Consider the following 21,797-nt stretch of genomic DNA (forward strand, 5'->3'; position numbering starts at 1 on the left):
CGGATGGAGTATTCTGTGGCTTCTTCATCATGGCCTTGTTATCATGACTAACAATATTATACAGTGGCACCTCAGTTTTCGATCTTCTCAGAAGCCAAACACTTCGGTTTTCAACCGCCGAAAACCTTGAAGTAAATGCTTCCGTTTTTGAATGTGCCTCAGAAGTCAAATGGATTCCACTGAGGTCCCCCCCCCAAGTTTCTCCATTGATTTTTCAGGCTGCCCTTTGTGCCTCAGTTTCCGAATGTTTCAGAAGTCGAACAGTCTTCTGGAACGGATTATGATCGAAAACTGAGGTACCACTGTATATACTAAAGTTAAAGTCAAAAATTAAAGTTTAGCAACAAAAATGGTGGTGGTTGTTTTAGTTTTTTAAAGAACTCCTTCTGAAATAAAGTATCTTTGGAAGAGAGGACCAAACTTAACAAAGAGAAAAGTAAAGTAAAGTAACAAATGTCTCCATGTTTTGTGATCATTCAAATGGAACTGAAAGGTATAGCTCTCTTATAATAGGAGGTTTTTCAGTTTTAAATGCCAATGGAGATGATTGCATATGCGCTTATTCTGAAATTAATATCATTTTAAGCACCTGGACTGAAGCCACGGAGACCCACACCTGAGCCTCCCGCTCCACCACCTAAAGAAGAAGTTGTTTTGAAAAAAGGTAATTTAGCCATGTTGCTTTTTTCAAAAACTGGAGGACCCCACTGCTGTGATATTCCAGTCCTAACGCCACATTGTGAGGTCTGGCTGCAACAGCTAAGACACTTCAGCTTCTTCTTGCATCCGACTATAGGATCTCGAGAAGCCCATAAACAATTTCCTCAAGCAGGTTAACTCCTTTGCTGGTTCAAAGAAAATGCTAGTTCTAGACATGCCGATTCTAGGCAGAAAGCTCTACTAGCAACCATAGCTGATGCTGGAAGCTCCCAGACAGTTGGAAGTTCTAAGGTGTCTACATTATTTGCAACATAAAGAAAGCTGTTGTTGCTTTTGCTTTTGAATATACAGTAATTAGTGCTTTGATTTCACCTGCAATTCTAAAAAGGACTTCTCAATGGAGACTTGGTTGTAGATTATCACACCGTGCAGATTTTAAGTGGTGATCAGTTTATCAGCCTTGAGAAATAAGAGGTCACTATTCTCCAGATGTAAAACCAAGCCTATTTGTTAGCCTGTGTCATTTATTAATAAAGTTCCTCATCACTTCATCACACTGTTCTTGAAAGAAAATTGTTTTTTCTTTTAAAGTCACAAGAGCAGTTAAGAAACCAGAGGAAGAACCTAAGCCAGAGAAGGAACCAAAAGCTCCACCCAAGCCTCTTGAAAAGATTAAGAAGCCTGAAGGTACAACGAAAATCAGATTGCCATGAGGTTAAGCAGTAGGAGACCCTTCTTAGATCCCCATATTCACAAATACTTTCTGAATCTGAAACAGTAAGCCATCTGAATTTTGAATAGTTCTTCAGCATGGAAAGAAAAATCCCAACCATTTGGAATATTCAGAAATTTGGGGACACAATCTGCAGTGTAACAACTTTCCCTCTCCCATCCCCTTGACACACTCTGTCTTTTCAGTCTTCACTTTGTAAGAACTCTTGTAGAAAGCTACATCTGACATATTCTATAATTGATAGTTTTGATCTGTCTTCCTCATTATCGCTATTGTGTCCCAGCTGTTCATCTTCGCCACATACAGTGTTTTGACAGGCTTTGAACTTATTTCTTATTTGTTTTAAATAAATCACACCAGCTACATGGCTCAGGATAAACTCGATTAATGCATCAGGGAAGTCAAAATATATGAATTCAGCTTCCGCATAAAACAAATATTTTTTTTAAGTGCCGGAGGTTGAAAAGAAGAAAACTGAGATCCCAGCTTTCAAGAAAAGGGAAGAAAAAGAAAAACCTGTGCCTGAACCAACAAAAGGTACAAACATGCAGTGCTCTTATAATCGCTTATACAACTAAAACCGCATTTGATCTTGAATATTGGTCTGTGAGCTGCACTAATCTTTAAAACAAGCCAGCTATAAATGCTCCCATCTTTGTGCTCTTCCAGCTGCTCCCTAATTCTTCATGCAGTACCTCGTCGTTTCTTCTTCTTCTTCATTAAATGTTCTCTTATTTGTCTTTATATGGTTCAAGCCTGTTCTGTTCCCCTGAAGTAGTATGTGAATGTCTTTAAGGCTTCTGTTAACTGTGCTGTTTGTCTCTCCAACTATTTTTATGCATTTTTTTGGTTTTGCAATGTTCTGTTAAAAAAAAACCCTGATTGACCCACTTGTTATTTTTTTTGTTCAAAGTTCCAGAGCCTAAACCAGCCACAATTCCTGAACCAAAGCCTGCTACAGGTAGGACATTTTGAAACCACTGATTATAGACCATTTTCCTCCAATCTAGTTAACTCTGGCGTTAGCATAAAATCAATGGAGCACCAATATAACATGAATTATTTTTAATCCCACCCTATGCCCTTATGTGCTGGTGCAACTCCTTGTTTTTTCAGACTGCGGGCTTACATTTTAGCATTTGTAAATTATGCAATCACATTTGAGAATTCTGTAGTGTTCTGCTTATGTTTTGCTTGTTAAAGATTATTCCAACAAGTTTGCTTGTTAAAGATTCATCCCAGCTAATACCACTGTCTGTTTCTGTGACAAACTAAGGCTAGTAAAAATCTATTTCATGGTTCTAAGAAGTACTAGCAGTGTAAGCCTATGTATGTCTATTCAGAAGGAAGCCCCATTGCCTTCAATGTGTAGGATTGCAGACTAAAAGGATTTTTAAAAATGTGTATTGTCTAATGTTAATCATTGTTGTGCAGAAGTAGGTCCACTTAACTCAGTGTGGCTTTCCTAGTATGTGTGTTGAGGATTACAACCTCAGTAAATATATATAATTTTTTCTACAGCCCTAAAATCTCCTAAGCCTCCCACAGAACCCAAACCTGAAACAGCTCCTTTAACAACACCAGTGGTTGGAAAGAAAGCAGGTATGACTATTACTTCAGTAATATATTCAAGGGCGGGACTGTATTATTATTCTGTAATATATTCAAGAGCAAGGTTGTATCACAATTCTATTAACTTTTGTATGAGTAATCATGAGCACAACAATCATGAGAGAGTTTAAATGTTCTTACTAACAAAAATATTTACAATACACAACTCACTAAAGAACTTTTAGGGATCACATCTTGTTGTGCTATCAGTATTATTCAACGTCCAGTCTTCAGATGTGGTTGGACTACAACTCCCAGCCTCCTTAATCAATGGTGAAGGGAGTTGTAGCGCAACAACATTTTGGGCCCAAACCTTGAATGGACACTGTCCTAAATAACATGCACACCTTTCACCCAGGACTCAATGATAGCAGATGGGGAAATGAGTACACTTAGCTGGAGGGCTTGAGGATCCAAGAGGATGATAAGACCATTACTACAAGAGGGGGAAATGAGGCTGAATTAAACCATTCATTCATTCATTCATTTGAATATGCACAACTTCTCAACAGTAAAATGAATGCAAGAAGCAACATTTTGAGGAAATAATAGCTGATAGATAGATAGATGATAGATAGATAGATAGATAGATAGATAGATAGATAGATAGATAGATATAGATAGATAGATAGATAATAGTTTAAACTTGACTTCATTATCTAATACTGCTGTTGCTGTTTTATGTCAGAGCCTAAAACTACACCAAAGGAGGAAGCTGGTAAAGCTAAACTTCCTATTAAAGGTAAGAGAGATTATGAAATGGAAAACTGCCCCCCCCAGCCTCTTTAAATATATAGTAACTGTGATCAACAGTCCCAGTATTTATGCTATACCAAATAACTGACTATCTAGAGTAAACCTGTGAGTCATTTGATAAATGAATGGCAAAGACACTCACACACCCTTTGTAGTCAACATTTTTACAATGAGTAGTGTCTCTTCTTTCAGAGAACCTAGGCGGTAGTAAGCTAAATTTTACTCAAAGTAGAGACCTATTGAAATTAATACAGTCAAACCTCGGTTGTCGAACGTAATCCATTCCAGAAGACCATTCGACTTGCGAAACGTTCGGCAACTGAAAACTGAAATCGGAAGCCTAAATACAATACGAAAACTCAAAACGGAAGCCGCATACCATGTTCAGATTCCGAAAATCGTTCGAAAACCAGAACAGTTACTTCCGGGTTTTCGGCGTTCGGGAGCCAAGACATTCCAAAATGGAGGCGTTCAGGAACCGAGGTTTGACTGTAGACCTAACTTAGTCATGTGCATTAATTTTACTGGATCTATGCAGAGAAAAAGGTAGCTAAACGCCACCCCATGTTTTCATGTAACCATTTTCCCAAAGTGCAAATGGTACTTAAAACAAGAGATTGGCTTTAGCATGCCTAAATTAACAGGATCACATAAAAATCTAGAATAATTGTATCTGTTTTTTATGTAATATTCCTGGACTTCAATAAGTAGACAATAAGAGTGGGGGTGGGGTGGACGAATATTGCAATCAAATTAAAGAAAGGAAGTATGAAGTGTTTTGCTCTTTGGGCAGAACAATACTTTGTCTGTAGGAACCACAAAGGACCAAGATCGGCTTCTACATGCCACAGCCATGCCTTGCATTTTGTGTCTTGGTCATGCTAGAATGGGATTGGAATGTCAAAAGGACAGAACTGACTGGCTTGTATATAGAATAGATTTAAATGTTCTAGGGATAAACAAATTGCCACTTGAACAGAAATAACTGCATGCTTTTCCTGCTGTGTTTAAGACTTGTCATCTTTCATCACACCTCTGCTGACTTTAACTGTGAGATTCATACAAATATCCCTTTTAAATATATTACTTGTAGCCAAAAAGACACCTTCGCCAGCAGATGCCGAGAGGAGGAAATTAAGACCAGGAAGTGGTGGCGAGAAACCTCCAGATGAGCCTCCTTTCACATACCAGCTGAAAGCTGTGCCCCTCAAGTTTGTTACAGAAATTAAAGACATAGTGCTGACAGAAGCAGAGTCGGTAGGCTCTTCCGCCATCTTTGAGTGCCTCATCTCTCCCTCCACTGCCATTACCTCTTGGATGAAAGATGGCAGCAACATCCGCGAGAGTCCTAAGCACAGGTTCCTCTCTGATGGGAAAGACAGAAAGCTCCACATTATTGATGTCCAGCTTTCAGACGCTGGGGAATACACTTGTGTACTGAAACTGGGAAATAAAGAAAAGACCTCTACAGCGAAACTAATTGTTGAAGGTATTTTACGGCATCTCCAGTTGGGCTTGAGTTGCTTATATAGATGTTATTTATGCCCCAAAGTTACATTTTATTTGCATTAGATGTAATTAGATGTAATTAATGCCATCCATAGCACAATATTTTGCAAAACACAATGGAACAGGTCCCTGATCCCAAGTGTGTTACAATCAATATTTTAACACAGGGGAGACAACAGAAGTAGCTAAGGAGTGTGTGTTTACTTCATTACACGACCTTAGTTTTAGTGATAGCAAGGCACGGGGTCTTCCTACATAAATTAAATTATATATACTTGCCCCTAATTTGACAATTTATTCTGGGCATAGGTACTCTGATGCGTGCACAGAATTTCCTGGCTGAGAAGAATATTGCTTTCTGTATGCATGTCACACCACTATAATGAATAGGCTCCACCTCAGATCCAAGAGACAAGCATGTCTATATGAGCACATGTGGATCTCTGAAGTTAGAGTCATCATTCTAATGTGACTGCTTAAATTTCTATACTGTAGTTTATGGCAATGGTTCCCATTTAGCTAAGTCCTGTGGACTTCCTGTACTTCAAAAACCAAGCCACAAACCCCCTGCTTTTGGGGGGGGGGAGGGAATCTCTCTATGGTAGTTTTTGTTACGTGAATGGTGCCATGGACGCCCCTGTGCAGGTTACGCCAAGTGTAGATTGCTCAGAGCATGAGAGCATGAGACTCTTAATCTCAGGGTTGTGGGTTTGAGTCCTTGCATAGCACGGAGTTGGATTAGAAGATCTTTGTGGTCCCTTCCAATGCTATAATTCTATGATTCTGTGACCCCCCTTGGAGTCCGTGGACAACCAATTGGGAACCACTGGTTTGTGGGAGTGGGGAAAAGATGCAAATAACACTTCTCCTGTTCCCTAGAATTACCAGTGCGCTTCGTGAAGACTCTGGAGGAAGAGCTTACTGTCATCAAAGGGCAACCCTTTTATCTAAGTTGTGAGCTGAACAAAGAGAGAGATGTGGTCTGGAGAAAAGATGGGAAAATCATTAAAGACAAATCTGGAAAATTTGCTCTGGGTATTATTGGTTTGCAGCGCGCCGTTACGATCATGGATGCCGATGACACTGATGGAGGTGTATACACTGTGACTGTGGATAATACTGACCTCATCTGTCAGTCAACTGTGAAAGTGGTTGGTAAGTTAAATTTCAAAACTGTGTAGTGTGTGCTTGGGATAAAATTGGGATATGAAGAAATTCTATTGAGTAATATTAAGCCTTGTGCATTATTTTTGCTCTTATATGCTAGTCCTTTTACTTTACTCTATCTTCACTGACCTATTTAAGAAGATTGGTTTTCACTTAAGTTGATTGTGTAATTAGTACTGAAATCATCTGAAGGTCTTTAGTGAAGAGCTGGTTTGACTAGAACTGGAACTCAGTATTTAATTCCAGTTAGAAAATGATTCAGTCACAATATCTCACATTGCTGTACTCCCAAAAGCTTCAGATGGAAATATATCAACCTGTGCAAAGTTTATAAAATTGCCTCTGTAGAAGTGCTAACAACTATACCAATTCAGTTCACAAGACTGAAGATCTGTGGTCATCCATGACTCACTTTGGGTAATCTTATTTGAGGGCGGGGGGAGGAATATTTAGCAATAACATCAGATTCCAGCAGTTCTGAGCAAAATGAGGCCATCAAAAATATGTTTGGGTTTCTGCATATATATATATATATATATATATATATATATATATATAGCCATATAGGCGTTTCCAAGTAAGAAAAATAATAATTAAAATAAAAATAAATTCTACTTTTCCATTTTAAAAATATATTCAAAGCAGAAACACCCCAACACTTTTGTTGTATATTTTTAATTAATAACATATGTGGCAATGCCCAGACATTTTATTCTGTGTTATCCAGGTTTTCATGGCACTTTGGCTATGTGGTAGCCCTTTAATACAATTAGAAAGAAGAGATGGGCAACCTTTCTCTCTCTCTCATAGCGCAAAGGACCCTTGTCATTCATCTCTACATGTATTATGCTAATTCTAATGGTTATTAATTTTTTTGTCATTTGTTATACAGAAGTGATAAAAGACTGGCTAGTGAAGCCTATTAGAGACCAGCATGTGAAACCAAAGGGTACTGCTACCTTTGCTTGTGATGTCGTGAAGGACACACCAAATATTAAATGGTACAAAGGTGATGAGGAGATTCCTCTTGAACCCAATGACAAAACAGAAATTGTAAAAGATGGACCTCATCTCTTCCTCAAAATTAAGAACTGCATGCCGGAAGATCTCGGAGAATATGCCGTGGAAGTTGAAGGGAAGAGATACCCAGCTAAACTGACCCTGGGTGGTAAGTGTCTTTTGATCTTGATGCAATACATTTGCCGGGGAGTAAGAAAAAAGATGAAAGCCCGCAAGACTGTTGAAGTACTGTCTTGATTGCATAGATGTTATTAATTTGTTCATTTCTAAATGCCAGAACGTGAAGTTGATCTGCTTAAGCCCATTGAAGATGTCACTATTTATGAAAAAGAAACAGCCAACTTTGACTGTGAGATTTCTGAAGACGATGTCCCCGGTGAATGGAAACTGAAAGGAGAAACACTCAGGCCCTCACCTGTAAGAATCTATATTTAAGACCTCGTGAATTTGAATGTAGTATTATTATGTTGGTCAATTGTGGCCCTGCAGAATACCTTAAAGAAGGATTTAGAACCGTTTGGGCTTATAGTTAACGTTAGTGTGGTTTTCAAAGAGGCACATTTTAATTATGAAGCTTAAAATCTCAAGAGCAGGGTATCTCCACGCAACATAAACAACTGATCCTAGCTCACTGTATAGCTCACCATCAGAATTTTACTTGCGACCCTAAGAAGACATTTGTTACCACATATGCAAGGAATTTTAGGGCGATTATTATTGAGTACTATGGACAGCCCCAAGTTTTGTTTAGCTCAGAGGCACTTGTGGAGGAAGAGGAGTGGGGGGGGAGGGCACTGCCCCCGGCAGCGCGATCCTGGTGGGGTGCCATTGTGGCTGCCCCCCCGCCCGTGCTGGGTGCCACACCCCCAGGACACGCGCCACACCGCTGCAGGCAGCGTGCCCCGCCCCCAGGATGTGTGCCCCGCCCCCAGGACGCATGCCAGCCCTGCCCCCGCCTGCTCTCCGCCCCCCACCCGGTGCCGGAGCATGAAGCTCCGCCACTGCTCAGAGGAGGATGGAAGACCATGGAAATATCTTGGCCCTGGATCACTTCAATTACATAGAGGACTTCGCCATCACATTTTGAGGACTTTACGAGCTATTGCTTTAAAATCAACAAAACATGCTTTGATTAGAATTTTCTTTTGTTACCGTGAACTTTTTCATCTTTTCCCTCCAGACTTGTGAGATCAGAGCCGAAGGAGGAAAACGCTTCTTAACCTTACACAAAGTCAAACTAGACCAGGCTGGAGAGGTTCTCTACCAGGCATTGAATGCAGTGACTTCAGCTATTTTGACAGTGAAAGGTAAAGTGTTTCACTAAAAATGTGTCTCCAATTAGCCTGCCGTTTCTGCCATTGTAGTATCTGGGGGGAAATATTCAATATTCTCTTTATTTGCAGAAATCGAGCTGGACTTTGCTGTGCCTTTGAAAGATGTGACTGTACCAGAGAAACGGCAGGCGAGGTTTGAATGTGTGCTCACCAGGGAAGCCAATGTGATATGGACTAAAGGCACTGACATAATCAAAGTTGGAGATAAATTTGACATAATTGCAGATGGAACAAAACACATTCTGGTCATCAATGATTCTCAGTTTGATGATGAAGGAGAGTACACTGCTGTAGTCGAAGGGAAGGAAAGCACTGCAAAATTGTTTGTGGAAGGCAAGTTCATTACTGTCAAGAATTACACTGTAAAAGTCACAACAGGAATCAGTCACTGGTTATGACCGGATGGCATTAATTGTCTTTCCCTCTATTTCAGGTGTCCGGCTGAAATTTATCTCCCCACTCAAAGATCAGACAGTGAAGGAAGGAGAAACAGCCCACTTTGATTTTGAGCTTTCTCATGAAGATATGCCAGTAACCTGGTACAAAAATGATAAGAAAATCCACAATAGCAGAACGGTTCTCATTTCTGTAGAAGGGAAGAAACACAAATTAGAAATTAGAGAAGTGACACTTGATGACATCTCCGAAATCAAGGCTGAAGTGAAGACACTGCACACTAAGGCAAACCTGAAGGTTTTAGGTAATTTATGTTGTCACATTTTGTTACTGGTTGGATCTGTATCTATTATATGTATGTATAAAATACATATCTTTATGTATTTTAGTATTTATGTTTTTCATGTACTAATTCACTCTGATTACTAACCTCTTCAAAAAAATACAACAACACTTCTTACCTGACCCATATCTTGTAGAGGCCGACCCATATTTCGTTGTGAAATTGCAAGATTATACCGCTGTTGAGAAAGATGATATCATTCTGGAGTGTGAACTTAGCAAAGATGTGCCAGTGAAATGGTATAAAGATGGTGAGGAGCTTGTAGCTTCCAAGAGAATCTCCATCAAGACTGATGGCAAGCGCCGCATATTAAAAATTAAAAAAGCAACCGATGCTGATAAGGGAAATTATGAATGTAACTGTGGAACTGACAAGACAAATTCTGAAGTTAAGATTGAGGGTAAGTGATTGTCCTCCTTCAGTAGAACCTCTTCGAAACATTGTACACCTTACTGGTCAAGGCAGGAAATCTGAGATATATACATATTTGCTTTCAGCCCGTATGATAAAAATAGAGCGTCCTCTTTATGGAGTGGAAGTATTTGTTGGCGAAACAGCACGATTTGAGGTCGAAATCTCTGAGCCTGATGTTCATGCCATTTGGAAGTTAAAGGGAGAAACTTTAACAGCTTCACCTGTAAGTCTGTTTCAAAAAAAAACCAAGCAAACCACAGCACAAGTGTTGTTTTTTTAAGAGACACACACAAAAACAATTCTTAGAAAGTTTTAGAGAACACATGAGTGATTAGGACAAATCTGTTATTTTTTTCCCCACCCTCATAAAAAAAAAATCAGGATTGTGAAATGATTGAAGATGGCAAGAAACATGTCTTGATTCTTTACAACTGCAAACTGGATATGACAGGAGAAGTGTCCTTCCAAGCTGCAAATGCGAAAAGCGCTGCAAATCTGAAAGTGAAAGGTAGGCTTCAGAAGGCATCAACTCCCAACCCATCATGCAGGGTTTTCTTAATGCCCAGCAATATCAATAAATCCATTGCTGGAGCAGTTTATAAAAAAACAAACAAACACGTGTCTAACACTCTTAATAACCCGGTTTGATTTCAGAGCTGCCTCTCATCTTCATAACTCCTCTCAGTGACATTAAAGTCTTTGAGAAGGATCCTGCGAAGTTTGAATGTGAGGTATCAAGGGAACCGAAGACGTTCCGTTGGTTGAAAGGAACCCAAGAGCTTGAAGGGGATGAGAAATTTGAAATTATAACAGAAGGCACAAAGCACGCACTTGCCATTAAGAGTGTGGCTTTTGAGGATGAGGCTAAATATATGTTTGAGGCTGAAGACAAACGGACAAGTGCAAAGCTGATCATTGAAGGTTTGTTTGTAGCTCTGGTTCTCCCGACGGTGTGTTTGGCTTTCATATTTATGTCATTTGATTCGTCACAGTTTAACTTTAACGAGATGCTTTTGTGGTTTAGGCATTCGCCTTCAATTCATTACCCCTCTCAAGGATGTAACTGCAAAGGAGCGCGAGACTGCAGAATTTACTGTTGAGCTTTCCCATGACAATATCCCTGTTATCTGGTATAAGAATGACCAACGGCTCCATACCACCAAGGTTGTTTCAATGAAGGACGATGGCAAATTCCATACGCTCACATTCAAAGATCTCAATATTGATGACACCTCTCAGATAAAAGTGGAAGCTATGGGCAAATCGTGTGAAGCTAAACTTACTGTCCTTGGTATGTGTGGTCTGAGTTTGATTTACATTATGGCTCTTCTTTGATAGAACATCAACTAGAAGCATAACCGTGTGCTTAGAAGCTTTATTCACATGGGCTTCCCCTTCCTCAGAGCAGTTCTTTAAATCTTATGGGGAGATCCCATTCCAGATTCTTATGGTACAGCTAGATTTGCCTCCATATTGGGGCTTTCTTGGCAGCAGACCTCATACTTTTGAACATGCTTTCAAGAAGAGGTTTCATATGAGCTCCCCTTTTGGGGGCCATCTGTCCTCTTTCAGAAAGCTTCTGACAATTGACTGCCACTAGTTGATGTGTTCTATTATACTGCCATGCTACCCTATTAGCAATCCTTTTGTTATTTATTTGTCCTTTGGTTCATTGTTTCATTGTAGTTGTTGCTTTGAATTTGCACCCTTTTCCATTGGCTGCCTGTTTCTTTCCGGTAACACAATACAAAGTACTAGTCCTGACCTATAAAGGCCTAAGTGGTCTGGGACCAGCATATCTAAAAGAACATCCTTTTCACTTACAAGTCTAATCATCAGTTAAGAATATTTCGGTGGCAAAGCACATGCCTTGCACACAAAAACTCCCAGGTTAAATCCCTTCCTTCTCCAGGTAGTATTGGAAAAGACTCCTGTCTGAAACCCTGCATAGCTACAACCAACCATTGTAGACAGTAGTACTTAGTTAGATTGAGCCAATGGTCTGACTGAGTGAAAGGCAGTTTCCTATGTTTTTATCTGTTGGGACCTTTTTCCAAACTCCCATGCTTGTTATTGTCATTCAGGCTTTACTTTGAAATGGTCCTATTTTCCTGTTTTTTTATTATCAGTAATAGCTTTCAGTGTCTTTATATGGCTCTGCTGTAAGTTTTTGTGCTGCCATTTTATTTTTGTTTTAGTCTTGTTTTTTGGGAAACGTCATCCCTCCTACAAATTTTTGGATGTCATATTGTCTAAGTTTGTTTTGAATTTGTTGTAAGCCGCCTTGTGGATCCAAATCTCTGGAAGGCGGGGTATAAATCTCTTTTAAATAACCAAAATAATGAAGAAATAAGAAACCACTTTGTGGTGTACCACATAAACACGTTTCTTTCGGGTCCGTGTAAAGGAAACAAAATGAAAAGCAGAATCAGCTACTTTTACCTAATAACAATAATTTGCTCTATTAAAGTTGCTTAAAAACTTGCTTTTAGAAAACTTTATCCTACATAGAAAATCTAAAAAAAGCACTCTTACCTGAAAGGAGAACTGTCTTGCATAAGTTGGTACACTTTTGAATGTATGAATAATCTTAGAATGTCACATATTCACCTTGACTTGCAGAGGGGGACCCTTATTTTACTGGGAAGCTTCAAGATTACACTGCTGTGGAGAAAGACGAAGTGATTTTGCAATGTGAAATTAGCAAAGCAAATGCTCCCGTAAAATGGTTTAAAGACGGACAAGAACTAACTCCGTCTAAGAATGTTATTATCAAGGCCGATGGCAAAAAGAGAATACTCATCCTCAAGAAAGCCTTGAAGAAAGATATTGGTCAATATACCTGTGATTGCGGCACTGATCAGACTTCTGCTAAGCTGAACATTGAAGGCAAGTTCACACTTACTGGTGTATTATTATATTCTATTTTAAACCGCCTTGAGGATCATTCATTTGAAAGACAAGATATAAATCTTCTTAATAAACACATAAATAAAATCTTCCTGATCCTTCTGTTGTAGAACCCTTCTCATCAACATTGTCATGAAAGCTAATAATATTGGTGTGGGTTTTTTTCCTTCACAGATCGTGATATTAAGATTGTACGTCCCTTATACAGCGTGGAAATATTTGAGACAGAGACTGCACGTTTTGATACAGAAATCTCTGAGGAAGATATTCATGCTAACTGGAAACTTAAAGGGGAGCCCTTGACACAGACGCCTGTAAGCAATGCTTTTAAATATTTCCCCACTTCTAAATGAGACTTATATTGCCTAAAATATGCAGATGGAAGAACATAAACCTTTGGAAAATCTTTGGAAGATCTGAGAAAGTACTGTAGGGGTACTGAGAAAATAATTTCTATATCAACACAATTTAAATGGCTTGAATTGTAAATCGTGCAGTTAAGCAAAATATATAGAATGTAGTCATCCATGTTTCATATTTACACAACAGAAAATATATAATTCAAGGGGAGCAGTTTTAACGTTAGAAATCTGAAGATTGCTTTTGTAATGAAAAGCAATTGTAAGTAATATGTAAATAATATTTGATAAAAATATGTTGGTTGCAATTGTTAAAGCAATGTACCAGGTGCCTCTGGAAGTTAATAACTGCAATCAATTGGTTCATTGTAGCCATATATGGGGAGGGTTATTAATGTTCCCATGTAAACAATTCAGAAAATCAATGTGCATGTTTAGCACATTAACATCTCATTGATCGGGACAATGTGTGGTTCAAGGCCTGAGGTAAAAGTTTTGAAAAAGTTCAGTAGGTCTTAGCCATTGGTTGTGGGAGCAGATAGATGGAAGGGTTGCGCACAGTGCCCTGACCAACTTTAACTCTTTAGCAGCTGGCTGCAACACGGCCAATGCTGTTCAGGAGGGCCTCTGACCCTCCAAAGAGGCTTTTCATGAGGCTCACTGGGCTGCAGTGGGGAGGGGAAAGATTGGTTGCACAGGCACCCTTCCTCTCACACAGTCATTAGATACAGAACAATGGGGTCCAAGTACAGTGGTACCTCGGGTTACACACACTTCAGGTTACATATGCTTCAGGTTACAGACTCTGCTAACCCAGAAATATTACCTCGGGTTAAGAACTTTGCTTCAGGATGAGAACAGAAATCGTGCAGCGGTGGCGCAGCGGCAGCGGGAGGCCCCATTAGCTAAAGTGGTGCTTCAGGTTAAGAACAGTTTCAGGTTAAGAACAGACTTCCAGAATGAATTAAGTTCATAACCCGAAGTACCACTGTATTGTCAATGTACGTGCCAGAAAATGTGTTGTTCTGGTATTTGTACTCTGAGGCAGGATGTTGAGAATCATGGTTGCAAAACAGCTGCAGCCAGTACTGTTTTGTCCCCAAAGGGGAATGAAAGGTTGCTACCATTCTGAATATCCAAATACCAGAAATATGGACCTGATAAAAGGAAGTGAAAGCTATTAAAAACAAGCATTGTACAAACCTTTGCATTTGTTTGCTCTTGGAAGGACTGTGAAATTAAGGAGGAAGGCAAAAGGCACTGTCTTACCCTCTACAACGTGCGCTTGGACCAGGCCGGTAGCGTAGACTTCCAAGCAGCCAATGCCAAATCATCTGCCAATCTTCGAGTAAAACGTAAGTGTCTTGCAAGTGTATCTGTAAGATCACTTGTCTTTTACATCAGTAACTGAGCTAAACTGAAACAAGTTGAGAGTCAGAGTGGGGCATGTGATCTGTTGTTAATGGAACAGTAAATGAGAAGGAGAGACAGTCGGGTGAGCTGAGGTTAAGGAGTAGTTATTTGATATAGTTGTGTGCCTTATTCTTTCTTTATAAAAGCTTTTTATAAGTTAATTCTGATACTTTTAATTTAGTTTGTTTGTTTTTAGATCGTGGGATAGGTATTATATAAAGATTTTCAATTAGTTAATAAGAACAGGTTGTTAGACCACTGGAATTGCCCCTCCTTATTCCAGGATGATTGGCAAGGTAGCATAATGAGTTGTTACGAAATCTAAAATATTACAAACGGACTCTCTGCTGTGCTTGGCATTTGGGGTATAAGATCTGAGAGATAACACCATGCTGACATTTGTGGAAAGTGCCAGTAGCTTGATGGACAGGAACACCCTACACAGTTGGTGGCCACTTGTCTCTCTATCCAATTGTAGACCTTGCTATTTTGGAAGGCGCATGCCTTATCTAGCAAGAGGCATGCAGGGCTTGGCAAAGGAGACAGATGCAACGTAGCTTTCTTGCTGATCTTTTCATTTAAAAGGAACAGGCTCCGCAAATAGGGAATCTCCAGTGACCAGCCTTCCCCCTGAAAACCCCAAGGGCCCAGATCTAGCCAGGGAATTTAAATAGCCTCTGTACATCATACTCCCTCTCTCTTGGGGAAAGGCACTATGGCCATTAGTAAAAGGTGCAGGTGGCTAATCTGAAGATGTTTTCTTCGTTCCGTCAAGCACGTGTAATTGGCCTGCTGAGGCCTCTGAAGGATGTAACTGTAACAGCTGGTGAAACGGCAAACTTTGAATGCGAACTCTCCTATGAGGGAATTGTAGTGGACTGGTTCTTGAAAGGACAGAAATTGGAGCCCAGTGACAAGGTACAGAAGACATTCTTTCTCTTCTCCCCTTTTTCCATGTCAAACCCTATTTCTTTCCCTCTTTCTCTCCTACCCCTCCCGTTTGTGAGACTGGCAGTGCAATCCTATACATACGTACCTGGAAGTAAGCCCCACTGAGCTCAATGGGGCTTGCTTCCAAGTAGAGATCCATAGGATTGCACTGTAAGGCGCTATTCTAAAATGTCATTCAGAAAAATCAGTTCCTTCCGCATGGTAGAAGATAAAAGTTTCAAAGGGAGAGGTGAAAGGGGTTGGGGAGGTTTTGTATCAGTGCTAACATAAAGGGATATGTAATATTTTGATATTAGTGGGGAAGCTTATGAATGTTTGCATCTCCTGATTCTTTCCCTTCTCTGAATGTAGAGCTGGCATTCAGTTCTGCATATAAGGGGATTAAGGAGATTGAAATTCCATTTCAGGCATTTGAGCAGGCTTCCAGATAACTTTCTCGGTAGATCTGCTCGCAGAGCATTTCTCACCAGCTATTTTTAACCCTTCATCAAGTGTGCTGTTAGCGCTGAGATGTGAACAGCCTGGAATGCAGTTCATTCAATATTTAAAATGTTTTAGCAGCAAGCCATATAGTAGTATAAGTAATCACATGTAGAAGTTGCATTCAGTGAAATATTATTTGGTGCATGCTTTTTTAGATCCTCTGTTTAAGTTGTTAGAGTGTCTGTTAATGATAGGCTTACGCAGAGAATATTTGCAAAGGAAAACAGAAATATACCTGCTAAAATAAGGCATAGTTAGTGCAAGTTTGAAATTACCATAGCCAATTCAGCCTAATCAAAACATTAAATTTAAACTAGCATAGCGAGATTTAACTAAATGAATAGATTAATACTTACGGTTCCCATGAAAAGTATTTTAATGGTGAAGCATTATTAGATGCATCATAAATATTTCAACTTTTATTTCAACTTTCATATTAATAGTTAGCAAGATTTTATGTTTTGCTTCTGATTAACCATTCTACATCAGTTTAAATGGGCCTATGATGACACAAACAATGGTGTTTAGGGCACTCCTACCCCAGTCTAGTAAGGGATGATAATCCATGCACAACCAAGCATCTCCTGACTTCTTCCCAGCTGGACAGGGGAGCTATGATGAAAAGCTTCTTATACAAGTACTGTAGTTCCCTGTTTTGATTGATTTGGATTATATCAACCCTTTGAAGAAGTTTACAGTTCCAGCAATCAGCTGGTGGATTCAGTCTGCCGACTCCCACAAAACTCTAGAGGCCTTTGGGGCTTGGCGGCTGATTCAGTACGAAGAGCTGAAATTGCAACAAGAAATCAGAGAGGCCCCAATGCATGCCCAGAGGTGCATGGGTGTATAACTGGGAGTCTTTGTTTACCAGCCTATTTAGACAGACATGTGCTAATACAAATGTTTGATATAAGGTTGCAACATGTTTGCTTACCAAATCTATTCTCCTGAACATTCCTTTTGTTTAAAGATCGTGCCCCGTGCTGAAGGCAGAGTTCACACCCTTGTTCTAAGAGATGTGAAACTAACAGATGCTGGAGAAGTCAAACTGACTGCAAAGGATTTCAGAACTCAAGCAAATCTTTTTGTAAAAGGTAGGCTTCCTAAAGTAACAATTTATTCCCTTAGTAGTATGCTAGAGACGACTGATCTGTGTTAGGCAAACTGCATGATTGGGCCGATCCTTTTCTGCAGTACTTTTTACACATAAAATGCTGGAAGGAATTCTGGCCATAACTCAGTCTTTTAAAAAGATCAGAATGATAGCTAGCTTTTCAATCTCTTGGGAGGAAAAAATGATGCATGTAGCACCAACATGATTTGTGGGGTTTTTTCCCTCCCTGTCCTCAGAACCACCTGTTGAATTTACTAAGCCTCTTGAGGACCAGACTGTAGAGGAGGAAGCTACTGCAGTTCTGGAGTGTGAAGTATCCAGAGAAAACGCACCAGTGAAATGGTTCAAGAATGGCCAAGAAATCCACAAGACAAAGAAATATGATATAATTGCTGATGGCAGAGTCAGAAAACTTATCATTCACGGCTGCACACTGGACGATGCTAAAACGTACACATGTGATTCTAAAGATTTCAAGACATCTTGTTTCTTGAACGTTGAACGTAAGTTTTTCTCATAATTTTCTTATAAAGACATAGATACTTGTTTGCATGATTCCAAAGGTAGGCATGTTGCAGATATATGGGTGGGTCAAACTGATGGTGCTGTAAAACAAGCAGACCTTTGACTTAAGTGGGTTGGGCTTTTTCTTTCATCCACAAAAGTGGGAACCTCTACTTTATCATAACTCTATTAGAATAAATTATTATAACTAAGGCCATTGCTACGAATTGAGATTCACGGATAAGAAAAAAAGAGATCGTTTTCAAACTGGAAATTTTTTCTTCCTTATAGCACCTCATGTTGAGTTCACAAAGCCCCTTACGGATATTGAAGTTAAAGAAAAAGAAGTTGCTCGGTTTGAATGTGAAATTTCCCGACCAAATGTTCAGGTCTGTAATGTTTGTGTCTCTTCATATTTGCCCTTGTCAATAGCTTTTGCACAGAATCTCACAGCATTTATTGCAGCCACCAGGAAACATTTTCTATTTTTCTAGTCACTAGGGCAGCCCAAAGCATTTAGAAGGTGGAAACTGTGTCTACTAAAAGCTCAAACCAAAAGATGATCTAGGTTGTCTGCATCATTCAGTCCCACCTTCACTAGCTCCTTACTATAGATCTCCAGTTGCCAACGTGGTGCCTGAGCAGCTTCATCTTTTTCACCTCTAAAGATTTCCTTAGGTGCCCTCAAAGCCTCTGTGCACCCTTCCCACCCACCTGCTTTTCAAGGATCAGATTGGCACCTGAGCAGCTTTCTTAGGGCTGCCACGACATGGAAATATGGATCTGAGGCATGGGTCCTTAAGGATTCTCATAGCCTGATTGTTCCCTCACGCCCACCCCCAGGAAACCCAACCCTTCATACCAGCCTGCCATTGGCCAATTCCGCAGGCTGACGCGGAACATGATTTCAAGTTGTGAGTGTGAGCTAAAGCTCTCGCTCCGGCTGGGATCAGCCCACCACACCCTGTCCTGTGTCGTTGGGTCGTCCCACAAAGCTGCTGCCCTCCTAAAAGGGGGTAAGCAGACTTCCAGAACCTTAATAACAAAAACCAGGACTGCCAATGAAAATAAAACACACCTATCTGAACGTAGATTCTGTCTACATATTTTACTTTGGTTCTAGAGCCAAATCCTATGCCCTTTCCAATAGGTGATTGGCACCATCGTCAATTTTCTAATTCATCTCCACATGTGCAACTTCCAAACGGCCGAATTGGAACGAACAATGGACCCAGTACTCTCATGCTTACAACTGATTTCTGAGTTTAGATGAAAAATAATTGCAGTAAAATGTGCACCATTTGACATGTTCATAGGGAATGCATCTATATTCACTGTGGGATATTGGTTTATGGTTTAGCTTAAAATGTCATCCAGGCATGCTTTACTCTAATACAGTCAGTAATTATATATTTCAATTTCTCAGTTACTGCTTCAGTTGATATTGCAGTATCTCTTCTTTGCATTCTGTTCAACTTGATTTTTATCACTATTTTAAATATAGGCACGGTGGTTTAGGGATGGCGTTGAAATCAGAAAAGGCAAGAAGTTTGACATCATTGCTAAAGGTGCCCAGAGAATACTTGTTATCAACAAATGTCTGCTTGATGATGAGGCAGAATACGCATGTGAAGCAAAAGGAGCCAGAACCTCTGGCATGCTGACAGTGATAGGTAAAGCTAAAATCAAGTTTGTTGCATTTACATGAAAGAGCAATGGCTTGATCGCTGTTGTGATCAAATACAACCATTGTTCTTTTTCTTTTTACAGAAGAGGAAGCTGTCTTTACCAAAAAACTTCCCAATGTGGAAGCAAGTGAAACAGACACTGTCAAATTGATTTGTGAAGTTTCCAAGCCTGATGCAGAAGTAACTTGGTTCAAAGGCGATGAGGAGTTGCCTGAAGGTGGTAGATATGAACAGATTGCTGATGGCCGGAAGAGAATTTTGGTCATCCACAATGCTAGTCTTGACGATGCAGCAGCATACACCTGCAAACTTCCTAGCAGTCAGACAACTGGCAAGCTGAAAGTTCATGGTAAGAAAACTACTTTGGAATTTTTCACAAGTGTTGCCAGGTGACATGTAGGGCTGGGCGCTATATTGATATGTCACCCCAAACCGGTTTCTAGACATCGTGATAACCATTTCAAAATAAATGACCCAGCAATATATCACAACTTGTGTGTGTGTGCTATGCAAAAATTCACAATACAGTCATACCTTGGAAGTCGAACGGAATCCGTTCTGGAAGTCCCTTTGACTTCCAAAACGTTTGGAAACCAAAGTGTGGCTTCTGATTGGCTGCGGAAGCCCCGGCGGACGTTCAACTTCCAAAAATAGTTTGCAAACTGGAACACTCACTTCTGGGTTTGCGGCGTTCGGAAACCAAAACGTTTTAGAACTAAGCTGTTCAAAAACCAAGGTACGACTATATTTGAAAAACCAGAAAGTCAGCCGGTGCTTCTGTGTCTCCTTGAGGTGAATGAACAGGCGCTCCTTCCTTCCTTCCTTCCTTCCTTCCTTGTGTTTGTGTGCGCATGTGCGCCTCAGCTGAGCAGTTTAAGGAAGCTCACCCCGCATCCACACCTCCAGCATGAGCTGGAGCAGAATGGGAGCTTGCTCAGTTGTAGGGCTGGACGATACATCTCAGCTGCTTCTTCCTCTTATTTACTCCTCCCTCCTTATTTCAGACGTTGCGATATATCAGCATATTGTGGTATTTAGCTGGTGATACATCACGATGTTGAAAACCACATATCGCCCAGCCCTAGTGACATGTGTGCCGCTGAGTAGGGTTTTTGACCCACTTCTTATTGACCGAATATGCATGGTTGTGTCATCTGTGCTAGGACACGGCCATGTCAAGTCAGTCTCAGACGTCTTTTGCTGACTGAAAATATTTTTGGTTATCAATTAGATGGGGGGGCAATCTACTTATCCCCATATCAAAAACTAAAAAACAATATGCCCAACGTCTTTTTCAGAACTTGCAGCAGAATTTATAACCAGGCCACAGAACGTTGAAGTAATTGAAGGAGAAAAAGCAGAATTTGTCTGCTCAGTATCCAAAGAAGCCTTTGACGTACAGTGGATAAGGGATGATACTGTTCTTGAAGCCAATGATAAGTATGACATAATTTCCGACGGCAAAAAGAGAGTCCTGGTCATTAAAGAGTCTGTTCTGGATGACGATGGAACTTATTCTGTCATGGTCGGTGCAGCCAAAGCAACAGCCCGCTTGACAGTGATTGGTAAGCTTTATGGGGCTTTCTCATACATTTGTGGGCATGCTTTTATTTCCTTTGTGAGGATTTAATTCTAATAATAATAATAATATGCAAATTCAAATTGCAGAAAAACTCAGGATTGTCATCCCACTGAAGGACCAACAAGTAAGAGAGGGAGAAGAACTTGTATTTAACTGTGAGGTTAATACAGAAGGTGCCAAGGCGAAGTGGTACAAAGATGAAGAAGCAATATTCGACAGCGCAAAATACATCATGGTCCATAAGGATTTAATTTACACTCTAAGAATTAGAGACGCCCATTTGAATGACCAAGCAACCTACAACATAGTCCTGGCAAACAAGAGAGGAGAACAAGTAAAGAGCTCTGCTACTTTGACTGTGCTTGGTAAGTGTTTTCCCAGGGCTATTATTCTAGAAAAAGAGTTTCCATGAATGCCTCCCTTGTTCTCTTATAATGGCAATGGTGCCCACTTAAGAGATGTACCATTCCAGAGAGGAATGGCAAATTTAGCTGTTGGGCAATGCCGAAATAGCAAAACTGACCAGAAAGCTCAGGAACCAAGAAGACCAAAACTTCAATAAACAATGGGGAAAATTTTATAATTTATTTAGGAGACCACTGTAAGCAGATGAAAACATTAGCAGGACAGCAATAACACTTGTAAGGTAGCAAATATTATGGATAAAATATGGACTATGAGATAATATGCAGTTGAAAAGGATAACAATAGGACCAATGGAAGGGATGGTGGGAGAGAGAGAGAGGTTCTGAAACTGAGTTCTGGCTGGAAAAAAAAGCCCTGGTGTTTTCTTATTCTAAGTGGCACAGGCTTTTACTCTTGCCAAATTACTGTTTGGATGAGGATGTAA

General features: G+C 40.1%; 1 protein-coding gene across 1 annotated transcript in view; it reads left to right on the top strand.

Annotated features, from left to right (window-relative positions):
* The window catches only part of TTN (titin), a 291,856-nt gene that overhangs the window by 173,718 nt on the left and 96,341 nt on the right, over positions 1–21,797 (top strand). The window contains exons 173-201 of the mRNA XM_081202301.1: positions 587–664; positions 1,252–1,347; positions 1,844–1,930; positions 2,307–2,354; positions 2,915–2,995; positions 3,693–3,746; positions 4,854–5,249; positions 6,149–6,424; positions 7,329–7,604; positions 7,734–7,873; positions 8,637–8,763; positions 8,860–9,123; positions 9,224–9,490; positions 9,666–9,929; positions 10,027–10,166; positions 10,325–10,451; positions 10,598–10,864; positions 10,968–11,234; positions 12,566–12,832; positions 13,028–13,167; positions 14,441–14,567; positions 15,401–15,543; positions 17,030–17,153; positions 17,410–17,676; positions 17,969–18,066; positions 19,182–19,350; positions 19,448–19,714; positions 20,664–20,930; positions 21,034–21,312. Of these exons, the coding sequence (XP_081058427.1) occupies positions 587–664; positions 1,252–1,347; positions 1,844–1,930; positions 2,307–2,354; positions 2,915–2,995; positions 3,693–3,746; positions 4,854–5,249; positions 6,149–6,424; positions 7,329–7,604; positions 7,734–7,873; positions 8,637–8,763; positions 8,860–9,123; positions 9,224–9,490; positions 9,666–9,929; positions 10,027–10,166; positions 10,325–10,451; positions 10,598–10,864; positions 10,968–11,234; positions 12,566–12,832; positions 13,028–13,167; positions 14,441–14,567; positions 15,401–15,543; positions 17,030–17,153; positions 17,410–17,676; positions 17,969–18,066; positions 19,182–19,350; positions 19,448–19,714; positions 20,664–20,930; positions 21,034–21,312 (5,403 nt within the window). The remainder of the gene's footprint in view (positions 1–586; positions 665–1,251; positions 1,348–1,843; positions 1,931–2,306; positions 2,355–2,914; positions 2,996–3,692; positions 3,747–4,853; positions 5,250–6,148; positions 6,425–7,328; positions 7,605–7,733; positions 7,874–8,636; positions 8,764–8,859; positions 9,124–9,223; positions 9,491–9,665; positions 9,930–10,026; positions 10,167–10,324; positions 10,452–10,597; positions 10,865–10,967; positions 11,235–12,565; positions 12,833–13,027; positions 13,168–14,440; positions 14,568–15,400; positions 15,544–17,029; positions 17,154–17,409; positions 17,677–17,968; positions 18,067–19,181; positions 19,351–19,447; positions 19,715–20,663; positions 20,931–21,033; positions 21,313–21,797) is intronic.

The sequence above is a fragment of the Podarcis bocagei genome (genome assembly GCF_964188305.1).
Source record: "Podarcis bocagei genome assembly, chromosome: 1".
NCBI classification, from domain to species: Eukaryota; Metazoa; Chordata; class Lepidosauria; order Squamata; family Lacertidae; genus Podarcis; species Podarcis bocagei.